Source organism: Rhinoderma darwinii, chromosome 6 (genome assembly GCF_050947455.1).
Source record: "Rhinoderma darwinii isolate aRhiDar2 chromosome 6, aRhiDar2.hap1, whole genome shotgun sequence".
Taxonomy (NCBI): Eukaryota; Metazoa; Chordata; class Amphibia; order Anura; family Rhinodermatidae; genus Rhinoderma; species Rhinoderma darwinii.
In genome coordinates, this window is record NC_134692.1 from 130,603,775 (window position 1) to 130,621,662 (window position 17,888).

Consider the following 17,888-nt stretch of genomic DNA (forward strand, 5'->3'; position numbering starts at 1 on the left):
GGCTAACCCGATCATGCTCACTAATGGGTAAATCGTGCAACTACCTAGACAACCAAAATGTCATCCAAAGTCTTCATCCAGCCAATAAACCGCTTCACTTTCTTATATCACGTTCCGTAATAAGGGCGCAATGTTCGTCCTGCTCCGTCTCCTAGGCTCCTGTCTCCAGTACGGCATCAAGAGCTGTAAATGTAATGCATACCTATGGTGCTGGCTCCCGTACTGACACAGTAGAACGCTCTGTCTCCTACTGCAGTGATGAGCAGCCTGCGGCATGGACCGCAGCCAGTCCGTGCTACTATATAGAAGCTGAATTCACTAAACAACTTCTATAGAAAAACAATCATTTAGAAAAATCGTTTTTCTATATAATTGGAGGTACATTTTAATAGGGAACCTGTCCGTACGTTTGGAGCCTCTAGTATACAGCTGGGGTCTAGTGAACGAAACTTGCCTACCTTTACTAATTATTCGCGTCAGATTTAAAGGTAATAACATACCAAATAGGAGTCCGGCGACATCGGGCGCATGCACATTAAGCCGAGGACAGCACAGATTGCTTCACTGTACATGAACAGTATACTGTCCTCAACTTCATGTGCCCAACGCATCCGATGTCCTCTCAGTAAGTTGGAACTTACTTGACTAATTATTCCTTAGACGTCCAGCATGCTGGGTGTTTAGTGGCTCCAACATTACTAAGAGGTTCCCTTTAAGCTCCTAGTCTCCCCCTAGTGGTGGCAGCAGGCAGTCTTAACTTTATTATTTATCTCTATGCAGAGGATTTAGAGCCCTGTAAAAGAAAAAAGGACCCTAGTCCTATAAAAGATATATATTATGACATTTATCAGCACAGATTAAGGACCTAAAAAATATGGCGTTAAAAAAAACCAAAAAAAAAACGCAAAAAGGAAGAACATAGTAAAATAGCACCACTTTCTACTAGATGTCCATAAGAACGTGTACAGCACAAGGTAAGACCTACCTGCTGAAAAGGATTAGTAGATCCCGGGTTACAGAACAGATAGTAGTTTAAAATTTCTGAAATAGAGGAAAAAAAATAAAATAAAATTAAATTAAATTAAAAAATAATTTACAAAATATAAATACACATCAAATCTTTCTGCAGCAGGAGCCGTGACTCAACGGGATTTCCGCCTTATCAGCGTGTAACAGACGGTAAGCCATTTAGCCTAGAGCTCTAGGACCACAGGGAATGGGAAAACCTTTTACATTAGATATACATTGTGCGTGTACATCCCTTCTAGTAGAACCATTAGACTCAGCGGGGAGTGTAAATGGATGTCTGGCTGCTTCGGTATAAGATTAATTTACAGGAACATTCACCATTTATGATGCATCTTAAGCAGCACGTGGACATTAGTTCTCTAATTCCAATCTCTGGTTGGAGACCCCGGGGAACATGGTGAGATCTACGGTCTGTCAACACCTTTCTAGGGCGATGCCTTGCCCCATCTGGGTACAGACCCCATGCCCAGATCCATAGCATAGGATAGTAAACCGCACCACGTTGGCATGCAATCTCTTGATCTACAGCAGTCTACAATGTGACGGTCCTCTCAGGCTGCTCTGTGGCGGTCTCCCCCCATCTCCACAGCCCGCTCTGATGACAACCTTGCATGGGACTGCTTGGGGTCTGATATGGCCCATTGCTAAAGTGCTGAGGATGCGGAGACACCTCTAGGGGTCAAGGATTATTCACAGAGGTTGGTTCCTGGGGTGCTGGATTATCGGACGTACCTGGTTATAGCAATAATATACATCTGTGCAGTGAATAGCAAAATAAGATTGGTATCCGTTTTAGAAGAAAAATCCAAGGACTTGTTCTTCAGATCCCAACGGTCCGCTTCGCGTCTGATTAAGAACAAGATCTCTATAATTTAAGATTTTGATGTGCAAGGCAGACGAGCCAAGAGCAGACTGAACAGAGGGGGGCGCTAAAGTGGAGACACATCCGGGGTGACTCTTTGTGTTGTGCATTACAGCGGAGATGAGGGGCTGTAAACATCCCCTGCCCCCGACTCATTCATCTTCAGATCCTGCACTTGTCACACACATCAGCCTCTCATTTTACACTTTTGGGTCTGCAAGAAATAAAATCTTTCAAGAAGGAAACCCTGCCAGACTGGACCAAAAAAAAAAAAAAAAAAAAAGCAGCAGATTATTATGCCAGACAAAGAGAGAAAGTAAAAGAAATTATACTCTAGAATCCCATGTGACCGCTGCAGCCAATCACAGGCTGCAGTGGTCACATGGGATGAAACATCATCCCAGGGCTGCAGAAAGTCAGAGAAACGCGTCGCCATGATAAGTATAGCGTTTGTTTTTTTTGTTAAATTGCAGGATTTGCACAGCCGAGTTTCCGGGCGTAAAACTGCACCACAATGGTGTGGTTTTCCGGCCAGAATTCCCTGCGGCCTCCAGGGCGGATACGCGGTGTACCGTATCCGCCCTATGTGAACTTACCCTTAGGCTGGATTCAGAGGGGATGGAAATACTGATGCGTTTCTGCAACAAAATCTGCACATTTTGTGGCGAATTTCACCTCTTCTACAATGAAAATCTGCAGCATTTCTGTCCCGTGTGAATCCAGCCCTAGGACGGTATATTTGAGTTTGCTTGTGTAATGAGGCCTCTCTCATAGGGACACATGGCATCATACCAGTTCACACGGCTGATGACTACAAGTCACGCTACCAGATTGGGCATAAAGGGCACAATCAAGACATTAGAAAACCAACCCTAGGTGGTAAACGTTCCTTTAAACGTCCAAAACAACCTCCGCACCTCCAGAGATATCTCTCTTCTGCTGAATATTTCATGCCGTTCTCAGGAGATGTGCGCGTGTCTGTGTACGGAGGCTACCAGAAAGCACGCAAGCGACTTGTGGACGCAGCCGATAGACGCGGACAGCCGCTCTGTATAATTCATGACTACGCTCAGGCTTCTTCCTCCAGCTGTTCATCTTCCTTTGTTGTGCGACTTGTCTACCGCTCAGCCATTAAACTGGAAATAGCCAACGGCCGCACAATTTCGCTCGGCATCCTAACCCATACTAGGTCATAGGCAGGAAAGGGTTAAGTGCTTTTTTTTTGGGCAATAACACATATGGCATAAAGAGGCTTCTCTCTTTGTGGCTTCTTAAGTAATAGTCAGATGAATATTATCAGATATAATAGACGTCAACACCAGATACTAGGTTAGAAAAAAACATGGCTGCTTTTTTTCTAGAAATAGCGCCACTCTTGTCCATAGGCTGTTTGTGGTATTGCAGCCAAGCCCAATTCAAATGAAGTTGGATGGGTTGCAATACCAGATACAGGCCGTGAATCAGAGGGGCGCTATTTTTGGACGAAAGCAGACAAGTTTTGAACATTGTATTTAATCTTTTTTCCCAACATGTTTCCCCCACTCGTACGGACAGGTGCTCCGAAATTTAAGCTGCTATGTGCCCTTCTTACACTTATGGCTATGCATGTCTGGTGATTTCCTTCCCCCAATTAAGTGGATAGTTTTTAATTAAAGGGGGTCCTCCTTTTAAGGGGTCAAAAGGCGCTACAGTTTACCCCACAAGCAAAACTACATGTACCCCGCCTAAGTGGTGCCCACCACGGGGCGACCATCAACGCCAAGGACTTTATTTAGTTGCAGAGTGTGTAAATGGCGCTCTTCATGTCAACTGTGCCCATTCATGCCAAGTTGCAGCTGCACTGAGTAGCTTAATGTATAAGAATCGGCCAAGACGATGCAGAACGGGCAAAGATGGATGACGGAGGTCGTCATGTATATCCCAGGCCCGATAACCACCAGCTATAGAGAGTACATCACCATCAGGAGGGAAGGAAAGGGTCAAATCTGCAAAGTGATTATCATCCAAAGTAATTAATGCACTTGAAGGAACGGATCAATCTTACATTAGAGTGAGTTGAACTCCAAGGTCTCCTGAAAGCTACGGGCTGCCATATATCACCTCCTCCATGGATGGATTAAATAGGGTTTCTACAAGTCCAAAGTGTCAGGCTACGGAATTAAACAGGAGTAATCGCTTCAGATGAAAGCGTCAAAGTGCAAAACCCGTGTTACAAGAATGGAGAATGTGTCTGGTATCCGGTCATCTGGTATCGCTGGAGATGTACGGTACCGGGAATCCTCGCACCAGTTTAATATGCAAACAATACATTTATATGTGATAGTAGATGGAGATCTACAGGAAGGATTGGCACAAACCAAAGAGCATTTTAAAGGGATTCTCAAGTTCTTGCTGACAGAGGAAAACCCAGAGCGTGGGACCCCGTCTAGGACGTCCATATACCCCAAAAGGGCATCAACAGGAGTGGAGTGCGAGACAAGCCTTTTAAGAATTAAGTGCTTTAACTTTGCAATGTGCGCTCTGTTTTAAGATGTTCCCCCAAGTTGAATTCTCAGGGACTGCACTATAGAGTGACTGTGGATAACGAGTCTATGGAGAAGTTGCATACACAGATTTCGGATCACGCAGATTATCCATATAGTGCAATCCCAGAGAACTTGTGTGTGGTCTGCGTTATATCCAAACACCATCTCGCTAGACACCATAAACATGGGCGCTGGGCTGAGCGTGAAGATTTATTTCAATGGAGAGTTGGCAATAAGACTTCTCTCCTGCAGGATGAAAGGATCGGACATGTTGAAATCCAACATGCCAAGTCTTTGTTTTTCCCGAACCGCTGCTGCGTAGGGTTCTGAAATTCACTTCCCTCTTCACTTGAATGGTTCAGCGTTGCACTACCTGGTTTGGAAAATACAGAAGGGGTCTTGGTGGCTTCATTCTAGGGATTGGTGGGGTCCCAGCTACTGCATCACCTCTAACCATGAAGTAATGGCATATACTAGCCACATGCCAAAGCTTCAATTGTCGCAATACCCCTTGAAACGATTAAAACAAATGAGAAAAAAAAAAAAAGGATATATAATAAAAAAATATATTAAAGATTAAAAAAATATATATATAAATTACGAAAAAGGACAATTAAAGCACTACATGGAAATCTGAATGGGTCAATCAATCAATGGACTGCGGTAATATGTGACCGAAGGGTTAAAACTCTGCAAGATCGGTAACCTGAAAACAGAGTTTGATCCTCTTAACACTCTAATGGAAGATTCCCTTTAAACCGTCTGAACTGGAGCATTAGGGGGGTCTAATCTGTGCTCATGCACGCTGGGGAGCAGCTGCAGCGGCCGGGGGTGACGCTTAAAAGGTGTGGAGAGGCATCAAATGGGCAGCAATAATGGGGACATCTCGGGTCAGGACACTCTCCTGATACTAAAAAGAACAGAAAATAACTCTGGCATTGATCTACTGCTCGCAGGAGAACTGGAGAAAAGATCTGGAGATGGTTTAAAGATGACATCTCAAATCCTGGGTGGGAGCAGCTAGTCGGCTATAAATACAGAAATCCTAAGTACAAAATGACATTATTGACTTGCTGTGGCCCTTGCCCTGGTTTTGACACTGGGAAATATACCAAACCTTTATTAACATGACCACCAATTAAGAATACTTCCCTCCAAACTGAACAGCCCATTGTAAGAGACAAAGCATCAATGGCACTTATTAGAGCTGCTTTTTTATCCTTCATACAGTACAACACCCAACATTTAAGATGTGGTCTGACCAGTGATACGAGCAATAAACATGAATTTAAGATTTTTTTTATTTTTTTTTTACACATCCTTTGCTTTTGCAGCAGCTGCTTGGCATTGATTGTTGCGGTTTAGCTTACGGTTATATTCTCCAATTCTCATAAAAATTACCTGCATTCAAGACAGATTTTTCTTCTACCACTTTGACGATAAATTTGTCAGGATCCACACAAAAGTCACTGGAGCCCTTGAGGATAATGGAGATAGGAGTCAGAATAAGCAAGCGTTTTATATCATATAGATATGTGGCAATTGAAAACGAGACAAGATGTGTCTGAAGAATCTAGATCCAGAGGTCGGCTGTAATAAGCCATGTGTGGTATAATGTAGAAAATACGTAAAAAATTCTGATCTCGAAAGAAGCCAATTCATTTTTACTGCTTACCACGGCCACGGCAAGCTCCAGACCCATGGATGCCCAACTAACGATCAGTGCCAGGACGCCAAGGAAGCATACACTGCAAACAATACAAAGTGACGTGAAACTCAGGCGCAGATGTATCAATACGGTTACACGACAAGGTCTTAAATTTAGTGATAGTTACTAAATCATCATCGTTAATGCTCAAAGTCCCTAATACTAAAATACTGCTGCAAAACAGAGTCGCTACAAAGAGTGTCTTCTCTCTGGAGGACCCGGCATTTACTTGGGCGCCATGTAATGCTTGATTTCCCCTGTGGTGGCGCTGCAGAGGAATTGAACACTTACTAAAAATGGTTTCTCTGCCGATCAAAGGGGATTGCTGAGGGTCCTTGTAGCTCACTGTGATCAACTTCTTTTCAGGAGGCTCTTCTAATGAAAAAGGACTGTCTAAGTAGGACCACTGCTTTTGACATGTAAACTAGCATCTGGAGAATCTATAGAAGGTAAAAGGTCATTCTCAAAGCCATATGGCGGACAAAATGTTAAAAGTCACGCACATGGTTACATCATTTTAGATGAAGACCGGAGGAGGATGAGGGTTTTACACACAAATACAGGCTCCAAACTAGTTAATCCCATCCAGATGTTCTACATTTATACCTTACAGATGACAGAGCCAGGAGACTGCAGCTTCTTTTGCCGACTGCTGCAGTTTTTCGGCACAAATTTTCCAGAACAGCTGGATATTTCCACTAAAAGTTATCCAAACTTTACCCACAAAATACTAGGGGAGCATTGTGTCAGGACAGTGGTTTTCAGTATTTCCTGGTCCTCTAATTTCAGCATTTTACTCCGGATTTCTACAGAATTTTGGAGGATGATATTTTATCCATTTAGGCCCTGTTCACATCTGCATCAGAGCATTCCGTTATTCTGCTCCATTGGAGGAGCCGAACAAGGGAATACTGGAAGCAACGGTTCTGTTGCATCAGGGAAACTACAGGCGGCCGACGTTACCCATTGACTTTACTGGGTTCGGTCAGCTTTCCACCGGGGTGTCCGTCATTTTACCGGAAAAAATAGTGCAGTATGCTGTGCTATGGTTTCCGGTAACTTCTGCCGGATCTGCGACGGAAGCCCCTAACAGAGCCTCCAATGCAGACGTGAACAGCCCCCTAGGGTCACTGATTTTTGGCCTCTTCCATATGGAGTTTATGTTCTTCATTTGACATACACGCTGAGAAAAACGCCCGACTTATTAAATGGAATGCTGTGACGGACGCCACAGTGGCGTCGTCACCATAGACTATTACTGCATCCACTTAACCGATGACCTGAAAAGCTAATTTATTAAATGGATGTCTACGAGAGATGCCATACAGGGTCATCTGTCACAGGCTTCCATGTTGGGAAAAAACAAACATATACCACGTGGTTTAAATTTTGTATGAGGGAAACCTCCGGATACAATAGCTTATCCTGCAAAAAAAAACTGCATCCCCAAAACATACTGCCCGACGGAGGCCAAAAGTCATCCTTTTGCCCTCATCAGGATAATGGGAGCCTATGGGCACGCTTTTGGGATTACCTTTTCCAAGCATACGTCAAACAGGGGAAAGGGGCCTAACTGCGTCCTCCCACAATGAACAGCATCACCCCCCAATCTGAAAGCTACCTATAGAAATGTTCATACCAATCTACCTGGTTCACGAACAGAGAAGCGGAGATGGACACAGGCCGAGCAGGAGAAGAGAGGATGTAATTCCACACAACAATATATATATATACCATTTTGGGCCTGTGGAAAGTTGGGTGACAACTCCTATTTGCGGGAATTTGTGGTTGTGAACCAGTAACTGCTACTTGTAAAGACTTCAGGGACTCCTTACACAGAAAGCCACAAGACAGAATATGAAAACGGGTCCACTCACGGTTGAATTCATTTTGAGAGGCAAATCTACTGAATTGAAAGTAAATACAACCAAATACCGGCGTATAATTGATCTACATAAAAAGTGGAGTAACTTTCTATATACGTTACTAATCTTGTACTTGTATTGCGTTAAAGCCTGTATCATATTCCAGAGCTAAATTCACAATGCTGCTGTTTGCCATTGGAAACAGTCAACAAGCTTGTTGTCAGACACACCCCTAACAGCGGAGCTAAGCTCCTGTAATGCATTGGTACGGTTATTTTGTTGCTCAATCAGATTACAGTACTGTGCCTAGTATAGAGAACACTTCCCATAATGCAAATCACCAGCGCAAGCACTGAGCCCGCAACGAATGCTGGGAGATTTTAGCTCTAAAGTCTGCAGAATTATGAATGCAGCTCTGGGCACAAGACAAGTATTGAGATAGATTAATTCTTTATGCAAAAGTGTTTAACGGTAAACATATACTTTAAAGGCTATGTACATTTTTGAGAACTTTTTATTTTATTTTAAATAAAAATGTCTATCAGTGGGGGCGTGGCTTAGCAGCGCATGTGAGAGGAAGCATAAACCGGAGCTCCCGCTGCCGATATCCTACAGAATCATCCTAAAGACTCACTTCTCCTACCGGAGACATACCTGAGGAGAGAGGGGAAATCGTGGTGATCAGGGAGACAAAATTCTGGACGCATCGGAGGCTGTGATGACCCGATCCAGGAGATCCAGGACGGCAGAGGACGGTGAGCTGGGGGCGCAAGATGGCGCTGACATGTGCTCATATGCAGTGAACAGGGATGTGAGAGGGGCGGCGGCATCGCGGCTGGAACGCTTTGCCAGAAAAACCCCTGTGAACAGTGATAAGAGGGAAAGGATGGCGGATGGAGGGAAGGAGCAGGCTGGCCGTTCTGGATCCAGATTTGAACCGCTGCGAGCGCAAATGGAGGCAGAGGAGGAAGAGAATGGGGAGACTGTTGCAGATGACTTAGGAGGAGGATTGGATCGAGGTGTACAGACCCTGGACAAACCGGGCCCAACGCTGGCAGATGTTTTTTCGGCGGTAAGCCTGAGCAATAGCACGCTAGCTAAACTTACCTGCCAGGTGGGGGCAATTAAGGAAGATTTGTCCATAATACGGCATGATCTTCAAAAAGTGTCGGAACGCACGACAGCGGTGGAGGGTCGAGTCAGCGAAATAGAAGACAGTATGCTGCCTATGAGAAGAGACGTGAATGCTGTGGCGGTGGATGTTACGTACCTTTTAGCAAAAACCGATGACCTGGAGAACCGCTTGCGTCGAAATAACGTCAGGATGGTGGGCATCCCTGAAAAAGTTGAGGGGTCCAATCCAGATGCTTTCTTCGAAAAATGGCTACTGGAGGTTTTTGGCAAGGAATCGCTGACCCCACTGTTTGCGGTGGAAAGAGCTCATAGAGTGCCCACACGACCGGGCCCACCTGGGAGGCCACCGAGACCGGTGCTAGTGAAATTGCTTCATTATAAGGACAGAGATCTGATTCTTCGACAGGCCCGAGAAAGGCAAGATATAAGAGTGAACGGGGTGAAAGTGTCGTTCTATCCAGATTTCTCTGCGGAGATACAGAAACGGAGGATGCAATTTCTGGACATTAAAAGACGACTGAGGAATCTTCGAGTTCAGTACTCCATGTTGTATCCGGCTAAGCTCCGAGTGGCGGCATTAGGATCCGTACAGTTCTTTGAAAATCCGAAAGATGCGTTACGGTGGTTGGATAGTCACGAGGCTCGACTACGACATGATCCGGAGGAAGCGGCGGCGTGATCAACAAATGGATGGGTGAAGTCGGGACTCTGCTATGGTGGAAGGAAGAGGACTTGCGCAAGAATATAAGGCATTATTTTCTGCATTTATATGTTGATTTTTGTTAAGATGATGTCTATATCTCATTGTTGGCGGGAGGAGAGGAAAGATGCTGTCAGTCTAAAGGCAGAATTGAATGTAGGAGTCATAAAAATGTTACTTGTTTATTGAGGAGAAGGTGGCGGGAGGTTCTTGGTTTTGGAGGTTAAATTGTGGAAACAGATGGATTTCTACAATGTGAAAGGGAAGCTGTATGGTCATAGTGGTGAAGTTTTCTTCACCAGCCCAGGCCCTCTGAGGAGGGTAGGTTTATGGAAAGTTGAGTGGGAGGGGGTGGGGGGAGGGGGGATGTTTGGGAGGGAAAGGGAGTTTGAAACGCAGTACGCTCTGATTGTCATTGGGAGTAATGGAAATAGCCACTGTCAAATGCAAAAAAGATTCAGATGGGGGGTAGGGTAAATCTTCTGTCCTGGAATGTGAGAGGTATGGGGGAGGTAACAAAAAGGCGAGCTATCTTTGAATACCTGAAAGGACAGTCTGCCGGAGTGATGGGTTTGCAGGAAACTCATCTTACTATTGACACGGTGCAGCAAGCGCATAGGGTTTGGATTCGACATAGTTTTCACTCCTTTCATTCTACATACTCAAGGGGGGTTAGCCTCCTGGTTCATAGGGATGTGCCTTTTAGCTGTATAGATTCCTTTAAAGATAGGGCAGGTAGATATGTTGGGGTGCACTGTAAATTGTTTAACTGGGAATGTATAATTGTGGTGTTATATGTGCCTCCCCCGTACTCTGTGGGTCCGATGAGAGAGGTGCTGGAGAAACTGGCTGGGTGGCCTATGATACCGACTATATTGATGGGAGACTTCAACAACATAATGAATAAAGGGTGGGATAAATTTCCAAAAGGGGGAGGGGTGGGAGATATTGGCCTGACGAGATTCGGAAAGTACATGATGGAGGCTGGGTTTACAGATATTTGGCGGGCAAAATGGCCCTCTACTACGCAGTATTCGTGTGTATCATCTACATATGGATCATTATCACGAATAGACCTAATGTTTAATAATGGAATGGGGATGGAATGTGTGGAAGGGGTGGAATACTTACCACGGGCACTGTCTGATCACTCCCCAATGTTACTTAAGCTCCGAACAAGCTCAGAGATGGGGGGGTTGAGAATGCACTGGAGGTTAAATCCGTTCTGGATACGGTTAGTGGGAGAGGAGATAATAAATATGAGTCTGCAAGAATACTTTGAATTTAATAAAGGTACGGTCCCTATGGATATTTTATGGGATGCTATGAAGGCGACTATAAGGGGAGTGTATATACGGGAGATCTCGCTCATTAAAACTAAGTCGCGACAAATGGGTCAACATTTGACAGATAGGGTCACAGTAACAGAGGAGAGGCACGTTACTAATAACACTGCGGAAACACTAGCCCAATGGAAGATTGCTCAGAAATTGCTTAGGGAACATCAGCTGGAGCAAGCGGCTAATAAAAGACTATTCTTACAACAAAAATACTATGAGGAGGGTGAAATGGCGGGCAGACTGTTAGCAAATATGGCACGGCCGATGCGGGAAAGTGCGTTTATTCATCAGCTGCAGACAGTGCATGGGACTCTGGTTGGAGAAACAGGGGATATATTAGAGGTGTTAACATCATTTTACAAGGAACTGTATTGTACTAAGGTGGACTACTCGGAGGATCTGCTGTCAGAATATCTGGCAGAAATGACATGGGTTACCCTGGGGGAGGAGGAGAGAGAGGGATTGGAAGAGCCAATTACGCTAGAGGAAATACAGGAAGCGTTAAGTTCTATGGCAAACGAAAAGGCTCCAGGGATAGATGGTATACCAACTGAATTGTATAAAGCATATGGGGAGACGGTTCTGCCGGAGTTATTGGAAGTGTTCCAGGATAGTTTCACCAGGGGGCGTTTACCGCAGACAATGTATGAAGCTGTTATAGTCGTAATCCCCAAGGAAGGGAAAGATCGGAAACAACCTGACTCATACAGACCGATATCCCTATTAACCACGGACATTAAAATTTTAGCGAAAGTACTGGCTAATAGGCTGTCGCGAGTAGTGACTAAAATTGTGGGGGCAGATCAGTCGGGATTCATGCCATCGCGCTCTACGGCAGTTAATCTACGTAGACTTTTCCTGAATTTGCAGACAGATGCTCCGGATGCGCGGTGTAGAGCAGTGCTGTCTTTAGATGCCGCCAAGGCGTTTGATAGTGTGGAGTGGGGGTATCTGTGGGCTGTCTTGGAAAGGATTGGCTTTGGAAAGAAATTTATAAAATGGATACAATTATTATATAAGGAGCCGGTAGCTAGGATAAGAGCAAATGGAAGGATGTCAGATTCCTTCAGACTGGAGAGGGGGACGCGACAGGGATGCCCACTTTCGCCACTACTATTTGCGTTGGCAATTGAACCCCTAGCCAATATGGTAAGACAGCATCCAGGGATAGAAGGGTTTCGGTGTGGGGAGCTGGAGGAGCGCATAGCATTATATGCGGACGATATCTTGATGTTCTTGGGGGAAAAAAATTACTCATTGCCAGTAATAATGAATGTATTGGAGCGCTTTGGTAGATTTTCAGGACTAAAAATTAATTGGAATAAGTCGGTGTTGTTGCCACTCCAGCCAGTAGATACGCCGTTGGTGATTGGAGGAGTTGAGGTACCGTGCGTACAGAAATTTAAGTATCTGGGAATCATGATATCGGCGAGGGTGCAGGACTTTATTGAACTAAATGTGATACCATTGTTGAACAAACTCACGGATAAGACCAAAATATGGCTCGGGCTACCACTGTCAGCACTGGGTCGAGCAAATCTCATCAAAATGATTCTGATGCCCCAGATTCTTTATGTGGTGCACAATGCCCCAGTGTGGTTGCCTAAATACTGGTTCAGAAGAATCCACAACTTGTTTAGGGACTTGGTGTGGAAAAGGGGGATCCCCAGGATAAAACTGGATAAACTACAACTACCAGTGGAACAGGGAGGGTTAGCTATTCCGAATGCATGGATATATTATCTAGCGGCCCAATTACAACACTTTAAGGGCTGGAAGAATAGGGAGGAGTGGGATTCTAGTGGGAAACTGGTGTATTATATGGGTCAGAGAACGGATGTATTAGAGGCCATGGAATCTCATAAATTAAGGAGGGAGGCAAGAGGAAAGCCGACTTTACTATTAATACATAGAGTTTGGTGGGAAAGTAAGAAATTATTGGGGGCCACGGGATGCTCCAACTATATGCCTTTATGGGGCAATCCATACCTATGGGAATTTAATATGCTGGAAGGATTTCAAGACTGGGAACAGGCGGGGATTAGATATGTGTACCAGCTGTATGAGGGAGGTGTTCTTAAACCCTTTGCTCGAATACAGGAGGAGTTTGGACTCCCACACCGACTGTTCTACCAATATCTTCAATTAAGGCATGCGGCGCAGGCTCAAGAGAGACTGGTGGATTTGAGCTGTTCCACCATGGGAGGGATGGAGCGGGTACTAGGGGCAAAAGACACTAAAGGGATTATCTCGGTGCTATATAATACGCTACTCTCTTGTTTTCTGGGAGACCCGTTGGTGGAAATCAGACGTAAATGGGAAGAGGATGTAGGACCCATAGGGGATGAAGACTGGGAGGAGATACTGGGATCATCTAAAAAACTCTATTAGTGTAACGCACAGGAGGTCACAACTTTTTCTATTACACAGGGTGTATAGGACGCCTAAGGTGCTATGGCAAATGCGCATTAGATCAACTAAGGAATGTCCCAGGTGTATGTTTGATGGGGCGGACATAAAGCATATGTTTTGGAGCTGCCCGCTGCTAGAAGGCTATTGGAAGGAAGTTAAAAGTGTGGTGTCTAAAGTATATGGGAGAGATTTCCCAATAGAACCTAAAATATTCTTACTGGGTTGCATTGGGGAGGAAGGAGGGGATGGAATGGAGCTAATGTCTATTAAAAAGATTTTGTATCATGCTAGGAAACTAATCGCAAAATATTGGCTGCAGGCGGATCCCCCGGAGGTAGCTGAACTGGTTGGGTATGTTAACCACACGGTATCACTGGAACAGCGGATATATCTGAAAAGAGGGACAATTCAGAAATACGAGAAACAATGGGGTAAATGGGTACAAGCCTATGGCAATGCGGATCACTAGATAAGATTTGGAGGAGGGATGGCACATATACATGTTTAAGGTCTGGTGAAATATCGGTTTACTATGAAAGAGACACGGAGGAGGAGTGGTGGAAAAATCAGGGAAGAGAGGGAGTACTGCAAGGGAGGGGGGTAGTTCAGTTGGAGGGAGAAATAGGTGATGGTATAACCAAAGATGTTGTATACATGCCATAAAGTACTTGAAGAAATTTTGCACTACTTAAGTGATGTTATGTTAATTTTATATGTTTTCTGTAAAGTACTGTAAGAAATGTAAAGGCTGTATAACTGATGTTGTATTATCAATAAAAACTTGTTTGATTAAAAAAAAAAAAATGTCTATCAGTGTGAATGGTGCAACTTTCTAATTACTTTATGAAAAATAATTTTTACTTTTTGAGATACAGCTGCTTTATATCCTGTATACAGAGCAGCTGTATCGTGCACGGAGAATTGAATCTGTCACGTCAGCAGGACTGACTGGTTCAGTGACAGCGGGTTCTGCGTGTCAGAGATCACATCCTTGTTATGAACTTAGATGTGATCGGTAACAGCTCGATCCTGCGCGTCACAGAACCTGTCAGTCCCGCTGACCTGATGGATACAGGTTTCAGTGCTAGATACAGCTGCTCTGTATACAGGATACAATGCAGCTGTATCTCAAAAAGTAACAATTTTTAATAAAAAGTAATTACAAAGTCGCACCAAAAAACCCTGATTAACATTTTTATTTTAAAAAAAATACGTTTTTTGTTGTTTTTTTAAATTGGTAAAACACGTTTTCAAAGGTGTACATAGCCTTCAAGCGAATTATACGATGTTTGCAGAAAACTTTTTTTTTTTTTATCACAATGAAAGCCTGGGGTGAAAGAGGCGACAACCAGACTAAGCAGAATAACTCCTCATCCAGCCGGCTTTTCCTCTAACTTTTCTTCCTTACATCATCACTATGTGGGAAAGTTTCTCAGCGTCTGCCACCTCTTCGCCTTATGTAACCTGAAAGCGGAGGAGGTTTCTACGCAGGCACCCAGGACGCAACAGAAGAGCGAAGACACTTCAAAGTACAGCAGTCCATGAATAAATGATGAGGATTAGACACTTTCAAGCGCTTTGAGCTCAAAGCCAAGCTGAAAAATTCCCAAAAGCTGCAGGGCAAAAGGTAACACGGGGCTACAGGGAAATCCTATGCTACGGAGTCACGCTGTGAACTCTAGATTTAAAGGGAAGGCGTCAAATTATTTTTTTTATATTATATAAATATATAATATTGCTTTTAGTATGTCATTAAAAAGAAAATTTTATTTAATTGTGTTTTTGTGTTGTACTTTTTACTTTTTTCCTTTTTTTTTCTTGTCTATGGGGGCTGCTATTTTTTTTTCCCATCTCTGTATGTGTCGATTAACGACACATACAGAGATGGAATACGGCACAAACATCCCCATAGAGAATGTGAACGGGAGCCGTTCCATTCACTATAGCGTATACCGTCTGTGTGGGAACGGCGCATGTGCCGCTCCCACACAGACCAAAAGGAAGGTTTTTGATAGAGCGACATTTTCATGTGGACCGGAAGCCGCGGCCGGACAGTAAGATGACTACTTCCGGTCGCGGCTTCCGGCCATATGTTGAAGGCAGCGCAGACGCAAGGACTAGGAGCGGAGGCGGCGGCAGGAGAAGGTAAGTTATGTTTGTGTATGTTCGTGTTATACGGTCTGATTACCACTGTATCTAATCCTCCTACACTGTGCATTCGCTCAGAAAATGGCGACACACAGTGTAGGAGGTTTGAACATTCAACTAGCCAGAATAAGGGAGGTGGGATTGTGTGAGGACATTAGAGAGAGTGTCTACTCCAAATTTGCAGCATAAAGCAATGAGATTACTTTACCACATGCCAATGCTGCAATTTTGGGAATTGCTCCCTCTAGTGGCCAGCACATGGAAATGTTATAAATTAGAATCTAAATTTATAATATTTCCTGACTTGTTAAAAAATTAAAAAAATTCAAACAATGTGTAATCATTTATATACTAACTGTTTAACTGAAAAAAAAAAATAATTCTAGCGACACATTCCCTTTAAAGGGACAACCGTGTGGAAAACAACAAGACCATAAAGTGAGAAAAATGTTCAGACAATACATCTTTTAGAAAAGGTTAGCGCTATTATTAACAGATATTTTATCGCTTTGACAAAGTTTTTATGAAATCTCATCCTAGTGATCTGGATATACTTGACTACACGTTTTTTTATATATATATATATATATATATTTGTGTATTGTATCGGCTTCTTACTTATGGATTTATACTTAAAAGAGAAAGTCGACCTTTTATCGTGTAGTTTTTAGGTCCAAAATTCTGTGCTCATTAACTTATTAGTCTATCTTTATAATGGTTGGCGCTCCCTTTTTCTGATACAGAGCTCCAAAGCCTCTGCATAGGCATAGCATTAAAAGAAAACATTCTGTCTGCCTGCAGCCACCACTAGAGGGAGCTCAGGAGGTCGCTGCATGCAGTAAGCTGCCTCTTGTGGTCGCTGCCAGCGGAACAATGCTATGGTTTTTATATCTATGCAGGGGATTTGGAGCTCTGTTTCAGAAAATCTGTGGTCTACGCGCTACAAAGATATATTAGAAATTTAATCAGTGCGGGAATTTTGAAACGAAAAAACGACTGGTGGACATTCACTTGACCTTTGATACAATTTCTCTGGATGATCTGATGTGACTTACGATATACAGTAATTTATTAACCATTCCAGGACCTCATTACTATTGTTATAACACGCAAGCCATATAGTACATAAAGGGGTTCTCCACCTTTGGACAATCTCTACTTGTTTGAAGAGTCCCTTGACAATAAGATGATCACAAAGTGTCCCCCTACTGGGACCCCAGTGATCAGCTGTGATCCGTGGGGAAAGCCGGTAGCAAGTGTTGAAATTTCCCTGCAGCTCCACCACAGGAGAAATTAAGAATTACACAGTGTCTATTCACAGACTCTTTGTAACCGCTCCCTGGCCAAGAGATGAAGATCCTGAACAGAGGCATCCCCTATACTAAAGGGGCTGTCCCAACCACAGGATAGGTGATAACATGCTGATCAGTGGGTGTCCGACCACTGGGATCCCCACCGATCACGAGAACGGCGGTCCCATTACTCTGAATCAAGCGGCAGGTCGAACATACGTACTGTCGCTCCATTCACTGTCTAGTGAGCACTCGGTTCACTCCGGCAGCGCCATACTGAATGAATGGAGCAGCAAGACGCATGCTCGACCTGCCGCTCAATTCATTCAGAGGAACGGGACCCCCGTTCACGTGATCGGTGAGTGTCACAGTGGTCGGACCCCCACTGATCAGCATGTTATCAACTTACTTGTGGTTAGGGGATAACATTTAATCTTGGGACAACCCCATGAAAATGGGTTTTCTAAACTGGACAACCCCTTTAATAGATGCACTTTTTTATCACATAGTTCAGAGCTGGCATAACGTTACCGATTGTGTCATGTTGATAAATATCATTTGAGAAAATGCTATTTCAGCGCAATGGATTCAGGAAAAATATTTATATTAAATTTGGGATATTGTAATTGTCCATTATAATGTCTGCCGGCGCAGCATTTATTTAATAGGAGCATTTATTTCAGAGTCGTTGGAGCTTTTACGCGGTTTAAAGCAGGTAAAATATATAAATCTTCCTGTAGTTAGCGGCACACAGCTTCCAACGCAAACACATTCATTAGAAACGTAAGCCTGCCCTCCTGGGGACAAATCCACCATTTAGGATTTTTTTTTCTCTTGACTTGCGCCTTTGTATAGCGCAAAACGCCGGTGTAC

General features: G+C 43.9%; 1 protein-coding gene across 4 annotated transcripts in view; it reads right to left on the minus strand.

Moving 5' to 3' along the window:
* Window positions 1-17,888, minus strand: part of TTYH3 (tweety family member 3) — an 84,408-nt gene that overhangs the window by 23,816 nt on the left and 42,704 nt on the right. For all 4 annotated transcript variants that reach the window (XM_075830357.1, XM_075830356.1, XM_075830354.1 and 1 more), the window contains exons 6-8: window positions 6,092-6,164; window positions 5,818-5,893; window positions 986-1,041 (exon numbers count right to left, since the gene is read on the minus strand). In XM_075830357.1, coding sequence (XP_075686472.1) covers window positions 986-1,041; window positions 5,818-5,893; window positions 6,092-6,164 — 205 coding nt within the window. The remainder of the gene's footprint in view (window positions 1-985; window positions 1,042-5,817; window positions 5,894-6,091; window positions 6,165-17,888) is intronic.